Here is a 15,268-nt window from a genome sequence, read left to right as displayed (position 1 = left end):
ATTGGGGATGAAGGGGTTCTCTAGCCAAATAACTTTGGATATATTGAGCCAAATAAAATAAAAAGATTTGTTGATGGCAGGACTTCTCAGAACCTTAAATCAGTTCACAATTCAGCTCTAAGAGGAAGATACCATTTGCAGCAATTCCTAAACTTCTTTAACAGTTGGAACTTCCCTTAACTGTGAGTGAGTGAACCCAAATCCCCCTAAAACTGAGTTCCGCTGCTGAGTTCATGATTAATCTCTCTATCCAAAACTTTATCCCCTTTCTGGTCCTGCTTGTATTCCCCTCAGAGGGTAGAGGAATATCAAAGAAAAGGTGGAGTTGAAACTGAACAAGACCCTGTGTGGCCCTCTCAGGTATCAAAGCCCATTCCTTGTTTGTAGAAAAAGGCTTTAGTCTCCTAGGCCTTCCCTGAGTTCCAAAGAGCAGACTCAAGCAGTTACTAACTAGGGAAGTGAGAGAATGCAGAAACAAAGGAAGAACCGTCAAGCAAGAAAAGTAATGATAGCTTAAACAATAGGTCTTCAATAAAACAGAGCCCCAGCTCCAGCTCAGTAAGAACCTAGAGAGGTGAGATGGGGGGAGAGGTGGGAGTGATGTCCAAGTGTGAGACGACATAGGTAAACCTGTGACTGATTCATGTCGATGTTTCGTAGAAACCAACACAATACTATAAAGCAACTATTTTTCAATTAAAAATAAATAAATTTTAAAAAACAGCCCCAGTTCCTCCTCAAGGAATCTACATAATAATCTGATGCATATCTTTGGGTTGTTTTGCAGAAACTATGACCTCCCACACAGATAGATGGATGATGATGACTACATGCTGACCACAGCATATAGACCCTAGACTGGATGGAACCAGACATTGATGATTAAGATCCCAGAAACATCACCCTATTACCTCGCCACCAACCAATCAAAAGAAAGTCCACAAGCTGCAACCTTCTTTCCAAATGTTGCTTTTAAAAAGGCTGCCCTGAAAGTCATGAGGGAATTCAGGTCTTTAGAGAATAAGCTGCCTGTTCTCTTTGCTTGGTGCCCTGTGATAAATGCTATACATCCCTTCACCTGTACTTGGTGTCAGTTAATTGGCCTTGCTGTGCATAGGTGAGGGAGCGTGAACCCAAGTTCAGTTCAGGAGCATTCTACGGTAGTATTAGCGTTCTATGAAACATGCTTTTTTTTTTAAAAAAAAAAAAAAGGCAGTATAATGATGTGCAGGGCCTTGCCATATTTCTCTTTTTCCCAGTCATACTTTCTTACTATCCAGGTATCAGGCTTTCATTTAGTTCACTCTTCTTGAAACAATTTCCCTCTGGCAAATCCCCACCTCCTTCTCTGTAATGCTCTCTCGTGTTCTATTTATTAAGAAATCCATCTTGAATTGCCTCAGACCTTCACTGACAACTGGGGTCCCCTCCAAGGCACCTTCAACCCAGTGGCTACATCCCTCCCACATCCCTCTTCTTTGTGCTTCTTTTGTAAAACAGAAAAATGTGAACCATATGCAAAAAGACAGGCTTGATTCAGCATTCTTAGTAGCAACTACCAAACTTGTAATGAAATGACTACTATCATGTACAGGAACATTTCCCAGCGGGAAAAAGTTAAACTAAAAGCAGAAGGCATGTGGATATTTCTCTAACTCTCCTTGGCAGTGGGATTATGAAACATATTTTTTTCTTTAATCGGCCAGTTGTTCCAAAGCAGTTAGTAGGTTTTTTGGATTAAACGAATGCACAAAGTTAAACATCTTGCTGTAGATCTACCCAACAACTTAGTTTCAGTGCAGTATTTTCAGCAGGCATATTTTCCTTTCTTCTGCATTCCCTATAGGACCCCTTGTAGAAAATTATGTTTTTCCATTGGTGCCACGCACCCTAGCTGAATGACTTAGAGTCTCCAGGCCATCTGAGGTTGCCACTTATCGCCCTAGAATCTCTCTCCATCAGAAGCTGCAAGAGAACATTGCTTATTGCACAGTAAGATCCATGGGGAGGGCTTATGAAAACAAATTGCTAGGCCCTGCTCACAGAGGTTTTGGATTCATTAGGGATGGGGTCAGCTGGAGAATATGCATTTCTAACAAGTCCTCAGGTGATGCTGCTGCTGCTGGTCCAGGGCCACACTCCAAGCACCACTGTTTTAAGAGACACTTCATCACGCCATCCTTTCCAGCATTTATCGTGAAATACTCAAGAAACAAGCACTTTTCTAGGTGGGAATTTGGGAGCAAGGGGCCATGGGACAACACTTCTTTCCAAAGTTTTTCTGTTCCAGTTGTTTTGATGATACGTGGTCTTTTAATTCAGGCATCTAGCGATTGTGGCCTTAAAGCTTCTGGGTGATTTCACACATGGAATAATGTTTGACTGCAGTGAGAAAAGCGAGGGTAGGCAGGAGAGATGGTGTAATCCTTTTGGTCTGGCTAGCTTGAGCTGTTTTTCCCTCAGTTTGGAAGAGGTTATCCCACAAATGTCCCCCTCATCTTTAGTCAGGTTTGGATGAGAAGCAACAGGATGCAGAAGGAAAAACATGGCTTTGGAGTCAAAATGACCTGGGTTTAAACACCATCTCTGTGTGACTTTCACAAAGTCACTTAACCTCTCCAAGCCTATTTATGAAACAAGACTAACGGTGCATACCTTGAAGGTTATTGAGAAGACAAAATGAGACGAGATACATAAAGCATCTAAAATAGTGTTGGATGTAGAGAATGCACTCAGCACAAGCAGATTTTGTCCTTTTCCCCTTCCCGTTTGCAGAAAGGATGTCCTTTGTAGCTTCAAAGCACTGCTATTCTTGCTGGCTGTAGACACTGTCTCCTGCTCAATGCCAAGTCTAGGGAGGACTGTCTGCTGGGGAATGAGGGATTTTCTTTTTAGAGTATTTACCTGGTCTTCCAGAATTTAATGGAGGAGAGGCAAGGAGGGAAGGTAACCCCTCAATTTCAAATTCTGTGGAAGTCCTTGTTGACTATGTTTTTTATGACTTGATGGTGTAACATTGCTGCCAATGTGATATTAGTCAAGCAGTAGAGAGTTAAGAATAAGAGATAATACCATTCTTTCCTAAGCTCTTTCTGACCATACCTGAAATACTGTATCCAGTTTGGGGAAGGACATTCTATAAGGGCAGGGTTGGTGGGGTTGTGGCGGTGTGGGGCAGGGTCCGGGGAGGGGGAGGCGGTGGGGTGGGGTTGACTCAGCAAACTGAAATCAGAGGAAAGAAGCCAAGAGGAAAGAGAGACATAAGTCTCTATGATATGGGAATGAGTGCTAGAACTAAATATCTTTGCCAGGGAGAAAAGAAATATTTCTTGGCTGTAAGAGAGGACTTTACAAGGACATAATGGTGTTTGTCTTCAGATTTTTTGTGGAAAATGAGATTTCTGTGGATTCTGTAAGTCCCTTAGATAGAAAGGGGGTCATCTATTGGAAATCACAACTCTCATGTCAACACAGAGAAGGACTTTCCAACTAAACTTGCCCAAAACGCATTATGTTGCCATTGGTAGTAATACGTTTCCTGTCTTTGGTGGCAATCAAGCAGAAGATAGATGATGGCTTGGTGAGAGATTATAAGTAGAATCTGAACCCTGGATGTTGTGAGACAAGGAGAGGAAGGAAAATATGAACCAGATTATCTCTAAGGTCCCTTTTGATCCAAAACTTCTGTGATTCTACAACTGTACCCCAAGTTGAACTTCTGCTACTTAAGAGTAAGGTCAAAATTTACAAATTGGCACCTACTTGCCAGGGTTAGGACCACTTTTCCAAATCCATGATGAAGAACTTTTTTTTTTTTTTTTAGTTTCCAAAAAGTGTAAAGAGCATCCCGCCAACACACACATAAAGATATTTTTCAAATCTTAGTGTCAGGGTTCCAGAAGAACTTTATTTTCTTGACTTCTTCCCCCTTGTTTGGTGCCTAGAATGACCCAGGTTTTGTAAACAGCAAACACGGCACCTCTCATTTGTTCACTTCTACTTCCACTTCGGGGGGGAAGGTATCAAATACTTTTTATGTTTTCAAAATATCCAATGAAAAATAAGTCCCTTTGTGTAGGAGCTTTGTTCAGAGCAGAGCTGTGGTGATCCGGCCAGTGGTGGGACAAGGGTGGCCTGCAGGAGTGGGGGCTCTTTCTTGCTTGCTGTATCTGTGCGTGCGTGCGTGCTAAGTCACTTAGCCGTGTCCGACTCTTTGCAAAGAGCGCGCCAGGCTTCTTTGTCCATGGGATTCTCAAGGCAAGAATACTAGAGTGGGTTGCCATGACCGCTTCCAGGCGATCTTTGCAACCCAGGGATCAAACTTGCCTCTTCTGTCTCCTGCATTGGCAGGCGGGTTCTTTACCACTAGCGCCACCTGGGAAGCCCTCCTATATCTGATTTCACTTTAATTAAACTTTTCTGCCGTCATATCTCCCTCCCATGTTCCTTTTACTTTTCCAGACTTTGACAGGGGAAAAAAAAAAATCTGATCCTGTCCATTTTGCAGAAGAGTTTAGTGAAAGTGAAGTCACTCAGTCGTGTCCGACTCTTTGTAACCCCATAGACTGTAGCCTACCAGGCTCCTCTGTCCATGGGATTTTTCCAGGCAACAGTACTGGAATGGATTGCCATTTCCTTCTCCAGGGGATCTTCCCAACCCAGGGCTCAAACCTGGGTCTCCCGCATTGTAGACAGACGCTTTACCGTCTGAGCCACCAAGAGTTTAGTTGACTTTAAAAGTTGACTCGACCTCCCCCCCACTTCAGAGGCAGCATTATACTATGACACAGTGTCACATGTCATGACCTGCGCCTGCAGGGTCACCACCTGGCATGTCATATGTACCCACAGCAGAGTGGCAATAGCCTTGACTGTGTGTGTGTTAATGGGTCTGCCTGGAAGGTTCCTGAAGAAGGGTTTGCTGTGGGTCAACTGTGTGCCTACCCACCAGACTGAATATTATACTCATAAAATCATAGTAGGTATGAAGGAGACTCCAAGAGGTCATCAGTTTAATTCCCTTCCCAGTGCAGGAGCACCCTCCTTCCCCACAGCACCCCACCTGAATGCCCCTTGAGTCCTGTCTGTCCTCTTCCTGGGATGGGAAGTCCTCTTTGAGTAAAATATTCCATCTGTGGATTGCTCCTCTTGTAAAAAGTTCTTCCTGGGTTTGAGTCAGAATCTGAGTCATTAAATATTTCACTCAGTGATCCTGGGTCAGCTCTGTGGGACTACTCAAGAAAAAGCAATTGGCATCCACAGACCAAAGTGAAGATGGCCCTCATGCATCCCTTTGGTTGTCTCTTTCTCATCCACCCATTGGTTCTTCTCATCTTCAAACCAACCTCTGGCTCCTTTGACTATTCCTCATGTGACATGATTTCTCCAACCTGCTCACCTGAGTTATCCTCCTGGATAAGCTCCAGTTTGGCAATACCACTATAAAAGAAGGCCATGCCCTTTAAGAGGCAGTATGGTATAATGGTTAGGACCAAGAATCCTGGCACCAGGCTGCTTGGGTTTGAATCCTGACTGTCACTTGCAAGCTATGTGACTCCAAGAAAGCTATTCAGCTTCTCTATGGCTCAGTTTTCTTATCTATTAATTAAGAATACAATAGTACCTACTCATAGGTCATAGTGAGGGCTGAATAAGTTAATGGGTGTCAGGTACTTAGAAAACACCTTGGCACAAAGTAAGTGCTATACAGGTGTTACTGCTATCATCTGAAAAAGAAAAGAACAGCAGAGAGAGTGATGGAAGCCTCCATCACTGAGCCTCCCCGTTACCATGAGCAGCAGGAAGACCAGAGAAGCAGGCCTCATCCATCCCTTCCTCCCAAGTACACCCCCTTGCAGAAGAGCAGCTGTGGGTACTGCCCAGGGCTTGCTCCTTTCATTTCCACGATAGACTTAGGGGAAGATTCACCAGAGACTGCAGGGAGGTCAGATACCCAGTTGGGAGCACCCAGAGCCTACAACTTGCTCCAAAGCAAATGATGCCAGCCAATCTGGGAGAGGAGGCTCAGGGGCCATGCAGCCATTGGAGAGGAGGACAGAGCAGTGGTTGGAGTAGGCAGGTCACCACTGAATACAATGGATACAGCATTGGAGCTCCACCCACCCTCATCTTGCCCTCCTCTGTACTTGTGGGTGCCCACAGGGTTCTTTCATTGAAAAGATGGCAGTGGTGGCTCCCACTATTTGTGAGAGATGAGACGAGTAACTTACTAGGCAAGTCCTTCCTGCATGTGGAGGCATCAGGCCCTGTCCCTGCCATGATTTACAGAATTAAACATTTACTTTCATATGACCTCCAGTGGGTACATGGATGTGTTCTTGGGTGATGAAAATATTCTGGCATTAGATAGTGGTAACGTTTGCACAACTCTGTAAACATACTAAAAACCACTGAATCATACACTTAAAAGGATACATTTTATGGCATGTGAATTCTACCTTAATAGAGCTGCTATTTTAAATAATAAAACCATGTGGCTGGCCCACAGGATGACCTCTGGAGGAGCTCAGCTAGCTCCCCCATTATACAGTTGAGCAAACCAAGCCCAAAGAGGAAGAAAACTAACATTTGCTGAACAGCAGTTATGTGCTATGTTGTGAGCATTTTTGTATAAATTACCATATGCAGCATCTGGCTGTTTGGAACAAAAGCAATTCAAAGAAAAACACATGTAGAACAACTAGTAAGATGCTCTGGGCACAGTAGATGCTCAAACTGTAACAATAATAATATGTTTATTGAACACAACAGAAAAGGACAAAGAAGAGCGACAAGTGACGCAACGGTGGGTCTCCTGACCACTGTGCCATCTGTACATAGAGGATGGACTTAAATATTTAACAGTGTGACTGCTTTAAAAAAGTTGGCACCATCCATAAAACACACAGAACTGGCTGTGCTTGGGGCATCCAAAGGAACTTGATATGGCCAGAGAAGCTCAGAAGAGTCCAGCTATGGATGCAGCCAGGCTCTTAGTACTTTACCTACAGAACCCTCTGCACTGAGGAGACGCCCACACTATTGCTTCAGGTAAGATAGTCTCACGTTAACACAAAACGATGTAGCCCTTGGACTCAGCAAGGACAGGACAAATCCTTCCCCCCCATGATGATACTCAGTGCTCCAGCCTGCCAGTGTTTTATCAGAGGTTCAACAGTTGGTCCACATAGGCTCACAAGTGATGCAAAGCATCCATACCTTTAGCATAAAGCGTACCTTTAGCACTTCCTGAGAATCTGGAAGACGGAGGCCAAGATGGCAAACACAGGTGTTTCCAAGACAAGCTAGTCATACCACTCAGCCGGGGTGGGGGTGGGGTTTTGGTTGCAGGACATGCGGTTTTGTACTGTGGGGGCGGGGAGAGGAGTCACTGCAAAGGAGCCTCAAGGCCGGCTTCGGCTTCACAGCTCAAGCCCAAGCACTTAGGAGACAAGCTGCAGTCCCCAGGTTTGAGAAAACTGTAGGAGCTACAGAAATGCTGACAAGGGGAGCCCACCATCTATGCCAAAAGCCACAGAACTTTCTCTTTGCACTTCCAGCTTCTAAACAAAGCATTATCAAGAAGAAATTACAGCTCCCCAAACCCATACGACAAAAAAAAAAAAAAAAAAACTAACCTTGGGAAATAAAAAAACATATATGTGTGTGCTGGTGTGGGGAGCAGAGATTGGAATGAAGAGAAATGGGGACAGTGTGGGTGCCAGACAGAGCTATATCAAGAAAGACTGTTCCTGGAACATGGGGCTTAAAGTGGGACACACAATACATTTTTTTCACGTAGCAGTAATGTTACAAGTGGTGTTTTATACTCTACAGTATTATTAGAACTACAATCTATCTACATAAAATAAATTAAATGGCTTGGGGATGTATCTGGTAGCAACCACTAAATCAACTACATCGTTGCTCAACAGAAGGCAGTTTGGGAGTATGCATCAAACGTCTTTGAAAGGGCATGTCCTTTTGACCCAATATTCAACTTTCTGAAATTTAATCCCCAAATTTCCAGAATTCATGGTACCTTCATACAATGGGACATACGGTGATTTTTTAAATGACATAGGGTAATATGCAATACACCTGGAAATAAGTAAATCACAGTATAATTAATATAGGAAAGCATTAGAGGGCTTCCCTGGTAGCTCAGTGGTAAAGAATCTGCCTGCCAATGCAAGAGACACAGGTTCAATCCCACAGATTTTCTTATGGCAAGAAAATCTCATATGCCACAGAGCAACTAAGCCCGAGTGCCACAACTACTGAGCCAGAGTTCCAGAGCCCAGGAACCACAAATACTGAGCCCACGTGCGGCAGCTACTGAAGTCCACATGCCGTAGAGCCCCTGCTCGACGACAAGAAAAGCCACCGCACTGAGAAGCCTGCACGCTGCAAACTAGAGAGTAGCCCCTGCTTGCCACGACTAGAGAAAGGCCTGTGTGGCAACAAAGCCCTAGCACAGTCCAAGATAAATAAATAAGCAATTTTTTTTTAATAATAAGAAAGAATTAGAAAGTGATATATGACATTTTATTATTTTTACCCTCAAAAATGATAAGTACACAAAGGAAGAAAAACCAGTGGGCTGTAGACTTAACAGCTGCTACTTCAAAGAGATGAACTCACTGCCTTTACCTTTATTCCTATGTACTTTTACACTCTCAGAATTTTTTTTTTACAAAGTGTGTGCAGCTTTTTGATTTAGAAGAAAATGAAAATATTTTTTCTTTTGAATATTTGAATGTCTCATATATATATGTTAGTCTCATATATATGTGTGTATATATACATAACACATACACACACGTACTGTGTGAAATGAGCGTCTATAACATATCATTCTACTAGCTGCCCAGTATGGCGATGTCATAATTTGTTTAAGCACTTCTCTATTTTGGATATTTAGATTAGATTGTTTCCTAATTTTTGCAACTATAAGCAGAACTTAGATGGAAATCCTTGTGGCTAAATATTTGCATATATTTTTAATTATTTCTTTAGAATAAATTCCTAGAAGTGAAATGTCAAGCTCAAGATTTGGACACAATTAAGGACTTTTGACCCATATTGCAAAATTCTCTCATAAAACGTCAGTGCCAATTTACTTTTTCAAGTATGATGTGGGGCGTAATCCTTTCCCTTCACCCAGGCCTGAATATTACTCTTTTCCAAGTTTTAACAATTTGGTAAGCAAAATGCCACATCATTAGTATTTATATTTCTTTAATTACTAAGGAAAATATCATTCATAGTCATTTATTGGCTATTTGTTATTATTGTATAATCTGCTTATTGATATCTCTTGTCCACTTTTCTACTAAGATCTTTTTCTTCCTGGTTTTTAAGAGTTTTTTAAATCTAATATTAGCCTTTTTCATTAAGGCTAATATACATCATTTGCCTTTTGCTTTGTTTAAGGCACTTTTACGTTCAGAAATCTTCAATTTTGATGTTCAGAAGTGTTTAATTTTTATGTTCATAAATTTTTAATTTTGCTTATTTTCTCAATAATGAAATCACTCAGAATTCCAAATTACTGACTTATAACTGGGCATTTGAAATACACCCAATTGTACATGTAGGGTCGTATATACTAGCTACTTCATGGTATGTTTTCATATCTTTTCTGCATGTAAGCTCCTTGAAAGCACAGGCCGTGGCATTTCTTGAATGCCCCAGAGCAACCAGCTCATAACCCAGAACAGAGCAGAGCTCCAAATGTCTGAGATGAAAAAATATTGTGTCTGGGATCTGCTTTGAAGCAATCCAGTTTGGCGTAGGAGATGAAAATAGGATAAAGATGAAACAGAATCAGCCAGGTGTTAATCATTGTTGAAGCTGGGTGATGGGTACATGGGGTTCATTATGCTATTATTTCTACTTCTGTGTGTATATATACACACACACATGTATTTTTACAGAGGCAGGTGGGAGGCACGTGTCCTGTAGGTTGCAGAATCTTAGTCCCCTGATGAGGAATCAAACCCATGCCCCCTGCAGTGGAAGTCTGGAGTCTTAACCACTAGACCACCAGAGAACTCTGGCAACTTTTCTGTATATTTAAAAATTTCCATAAGCAAAGGGACTTTTTTATGTCTGCTTGATTGATTGGCCAACAGCATCAGAGAGGGGACTTCTGGAATAACAATGGCAATGCAAATTAAGTACATATACATCAAGGACACTTTGGTAGCATAAAAAAGTTAAGAGCATAGGCCTTGAAATTAGGTAGACCTGGGTACAAATCCTTAGTGACCTTGAACTTGTTATTTAACCCCACTGAAACTCAGTTTTCTGGTATAAATAAGGGTATTAATAACCACCTCAAAAGGTTCTAGTAAAGATTAATGAGTGTAAAAATCAATGCCTGGCAGCAAACAGCACTCAATAAAGAATTGCCATTACAATTATTCAGTGATGCACAAGCTTGACAAGCCAACATCCTAGTGGTGGTGATCCAATACCATTCCTCTATGGCTGTGATTTCAGTTCATCATATTGGGCAGCAGACAACAGCTTGGCAAAGGACTCAGAGAACAGATGTCAGGAGTTAATATTCCTGATACCCAGAAGAGAAAGCAGACAGGACCACAGCAAAGGACAAAATCAGTAGCTCCCATCCTCACACAGCAGGTCATCAAAAAGCCTTAACTCTATATTCCAGTGATGCAACCAAGAACAAGAGTGATGAAGCCCTTATAACAGCAGGTCATTCACAACCTGGACTAAACACTGGTATCATCTGGAGAGCTTGAAATAATCATAATGTCTGGGTCCCTCACCCGGAATTTGATTTAATGACCTGAGATGTGGTCTAGATATCAAGGTTTTTAAAAACCTGATGTTCTAGTGTTCACCACTCTGCTGTTTGAGTTGGGGTGCAGGGTAGCAAGAGAAGAGGTCAAGGGAAAACACATTAGAGAACAGAGACCACTGCATCCCATACGAACCCCATTAAAGCCAACCTAGTCATGTAGTCCCAAGTTGTATCCCATGCCAGACAAGCCCAGTCCCATGAGGGTCCCCTCCATAAACTTCAAGAGCACATTACTGTATAATAATTCACAGGACAAAAATATGTCATTAACACCAGGATGCATGCATGTCAATAGTCTAAGCAATGTTGAAATAATGGACCTGGTCTCTGGTTTTGGTCTTAAAGAAAACAAAACCAAAATAAGTCCAGGTCAGTGATAGTGGAGGTTGGGGGAGGCAGAAAAGCATTTTTTTTTCTCATAGCCTTTTGGCAGCCTGTCAATGCAATTGAAGCACACTCAAAGAGACAGCCTCATTTTGTGAAGTTATTGCAGCGTCTTTGATCAAGGGAAAGAGCACATCCATTTCAATCACTGTGATGGGGTCGGACCGGCTGTCTGGCTGCCTGGCTGCCCACCGGGGTGAGCCAGCCTCCAGCCTGCAGACACATGGCAGCGCTTAGCGTGTCAAACAAATGAGGGGCTCTTGACTGTCTATCCAACCTCTGCTGAACTTCAGGGGCCCCCTCACTTAGCAATTCTGCCCAGACTAATCTGGAAGTTCCCCTCCCCGGCAAACACCACCTGGTCCAGCCTGGCCTCCCTCAAACAAAAGCTGGCCAGCGGCTGTCTGTCACGAGGCAGCAAATACTTCAGAACCAGGAGGGCAGGGGTCAACCGTTCTCGTAAGCAACACACTCAGGATTACAGAAGCCTACAAAGGGGGGAAAAAGGATTCTGCCTCCTCCCTATCACCTTGACCCCTGTCTCAGCCCCAAGTGCAGCTGCAAGAGGTTTGATACTCTCCCACATACGTGAATTTTCAGTACAAAGATCACCTGGCTTCTTTTCACTAGAAAAAATGATAAATAAAGAACCCATGGAGGAAAGGTGCAACAGAAGATTTTCTTTTTCTTGGGTGACATCGTCTGTAACATCTTGAGAAGATCTGAGTGACAGAACCAGAGTAGAGATGGGGCTAATGTTGATAATGGCAGATATTTATACAGTATTTCTGTGTTCCAAGCATTTCACATGTGTTGACTTATTTAATCCTTATCACTACCTCATGAGGTAAGCTACAGTAATAATAGTAATAATAATAGTAACATATAAAATGTATAATATAATAATTTGTCGTTGTTTAGTTGCTAAACCATGTCTGAGCTTTTGTGACCCCATGGACTGTAGCCCCCCAGGCTCCTTTGTTCATGGGACTTGCCAGGCAAGAATACTGGAGTGGGTTGCCATTTCCTTCTCCAAGGGATCTTCCTGACCCGGGGATCAAACCCACGTCTCCTACATTGCAAATGGATTCCTACCACTGAGCCACCAGGGAAACCCATGATAATGATAATTACTATATAAAATAATAATAGAGATAATAATCTCTATTCGACACTTAAGGAAATTACGACCTAGAGAAATTAAATGATGTGCCTGAGGGGTGGGTGGACTCACGCCCAGGCGGTCTGGCTCTAGGAATGGTGCGCTAGCCACAGCAGTAGACTGCCTTTCTCTAGTCCACACCTCAGAGCCTCCTTCACTTTTTCTTCAATAGGCATTTTTGTTTCTATCAAAAAGAAACCAACCAGTGTAATATTCAAATTAAAGGAGAGAACTTGACTAAACTCTAAAAATGGAATTTTACTATGCATTTGTTTTATGTTGCTGCTGCTGCTGCTAAGTCGCTTCAGTCGTGTCCGACTCTGTGCAACCCCCAAGGACTGCAGCCCATCAGGCTCCCCCGTCCCTGGGATTCTCCAGGCAAGAACATGGAGTGGGTTGCCATTTCCTTCTCCAATGCATGAAAGTGAAGAGTGAAAGTGAAGTCGCTCAGTCGTGTCCGACTCTTAGCGACCCCATGGACTGCAACCCACCAGGCTCCTCCGTCCATGGGATTTTCCAGGCAAGAGGACTGAAGTGGGGTGCCATTGCTTTATGGAGATATGAGTTTAAATATTTTTATAAATTCATCTAAAATTTTGCACCATGTGTTTATTTATTATGATAGCTACGCAGTAAAGAGCTACATTTCTGGGAGAATTTTGAGAGGGGGTAAAATCAAGATAAAACAGGGAATGCTTTGCACGCAGGGGCCGTGCTAATCTTCTCTGTATTGTTCTGATTTTAGTACGTGTCCCCAAAGCGAGTGCAGAGAGCATCCTTTTAAGCTGCCAGCACGGAGAACAGCAGTGTGGAGGGCTCCGAGGGAGCCTGGGTGCTAGAGACATCTGAGCGTGGCTCCCAGTTCCTGGACCACTCTGCCTCCCGCTGTGGTTGCATCTTCTGTAAATGAGGATAGCAACGCCTACCTGGCAGGCTCGTGGTGAGACTTAAGTGAGAAGATGAATAAAAGCACCTCTCACAGGGCGGGCAGCCAAGGTCAGTTTAACTCCGTGGCTATCAATCTTGGCTGAACACTGGAAACTAAAAATTACAAGGCCCCGTCCCTACCCCACCACCTCCACCAGCACTCGGCCTGAAATCAGCAGTCCCCTGGGCCCAGCCCCCAATGAAACCTGAAACCCAGCAGACCAAAGGCCAGACCCATCCTTTCCCTCCTCTCCCACCCCCTTGAAAATTCTGGGACGATTACAGGGAAACTTTGAAACTCCCAAGGCGCCCGCCTCCAGCCCTCTTGTGGCAGAGGTCCCCAAACGACACTACATTCCAGTGGGAGTCACCCTGTCCCAATCCAGTGGCTGACCCACCCTGTCCAGTGACCCTCCCCACTCTCACCCAGCTGTCTCAGCCCCGCTAGACTGTCCCTAGCTAGACTGTCCGCTAGACTGAAAGCTCTACCACCCCTTTGTCCCACGCTGCCTGCGTTCCAATCTGTGCCAACTTCAACATAGCCAGCATTACTTTTACCCAGCCTCCAGCCAGAAGATCACACTGGATCAGAGGGAAAACTGCCTGAAAGGAGATTTTAGAATCTGAGTGCACGCATACATGAGTGCACACGCATGCTAGCACAGACACCACACACACACATGTGCACGTAGATACCATATACCACACAGCACACACGTATACCACACACACACACACACACACACAGACAGCCTCCACACACATAGAAACCACACAATACATGCACAGACACACATGCAGATACCACACACCTCACATCACACACATACACCACCACACCCAGGCATACACACATGCAGGCAGAAACCACACCACACAAACACAAACACACATGCACACAGATATAATACATCACGCACATATACCACGCACCCACACACATACCAGAAACCACACAACACCCAGAGAGACACACACATACACAAGAAGCACACAACACACACAAACACCCACCCACAGGCACACATACACCATACAACACTCATACATCACACACACATACACGCACTCCACAAATCACAGACACTTTACATTCAAAAGGAACATGGCTTCAGTTGAAGCTTGGGACAGGCTGAGAGGTGTGCAGAAGGGGTAGCAATGAACAGTGAAGGGAATACAGAGGCTGCCCATGGAAACCCACGAGGATAAGAAAAAATAACCAGCCTACATTTGACAGAAGAGAACAATGAAGACGGGCAGCAGGAGGATGGGGACAAAGCAGTGCCAGTTTCCTGGCTCGAACTCGCACAAGCCTTTCAGCACCCACTGCCAGTGCTGGCACCGAGTGGCGGGGGGCCCGGGAGGGGACACAGGCACGGGGGTGTCACAGAGCCCTCGTCTGTTTCCAGGAAGCAAGGCTCTCGGGGCCCTCCTGCTCCCAGGCCCCCACGACCCGGGGCCTGAGAGAGTAGCCAAGGCCTACCTGGGTAAAGGAGCCATCCTCGGTGCACTCCGGGACAAACACCGCCTCCTGGGGCTTCTTGGCTTGCTCCAGGGCCTGAGCCCGCTCCAGGCGACACTTGCTCTGGCCAGCGTCTAAAGAGGGAGGTATGCACATCAGAGTCACTTGGACCCCACGCAGGAGCCACAGACTCCAGCTGTAGAAGCGCTGAGAGAAAAGCACTGTGTTGTGGGGGCCCACACACCGCCACACGTCACACACACACACCACACACACCCAGACATACACACACGCAGGCAGAAACCACACCACACAAACACAGACACACAGGCACACAGACATATCAAAGTGGCTGTTCCAGGAACACGAATGCCCCACAGCCTCACCTGCCTCTTAAAGGTATTCTTAGAAAAAGTCAGGGGGGTCATACTTATACCCAGTTCTGTTTATTTCTTTTCTCCCAAACATCCCTAATCCCTCCTAGGGGAAAAAAAGTTCT

General features: G+C 44.3%; 1 protein-coding gene across 6 annotated transcripts in view; it reads right to left on the bottom strand.

The window, feature by feature from the left end:
- The window catches only part of SMOC1 (SPARC related modular calcium binding 1), a 146,343-nt gene that overhangs the window by 61,659 nt on the left and 69,416 nt on the right, over window positions 1-15,268 (bottom strand). For all 6 annotated transcript variants that reach the window (XM_061429269.1, XM_061429267.1, XM_061429271.1 and 3 more), the window contains exon 3: window positions 14,791-14,903. In XM_061429269.1, the coding sequence (XP_061285253.1) occupies window positions 14,791-14,903 (113 nt within the window). The remainder of the gene's footprint in view (window positions 1-14,790; window positions 14,904-15,268) is intronic.

Source organism: Bos javanicus, chromosome 10 (genome assembly GCF_032452875.1).
Source record: "Bos javanicus breed banteng chromosome 10, ARS-OSU_banteng_1.0, whole genome shotgun sequence".
Lineage (NCBI taxonomy): Eukaryota > Metazoa > Chordata > Mammalia > Artiodactyla > Bovidae > Bos > Bos javanicus.
Note: the sequence above shows the minus strand (reverse complement) of the source record. Positions and strands in the feature narration are given on the sequence as shown.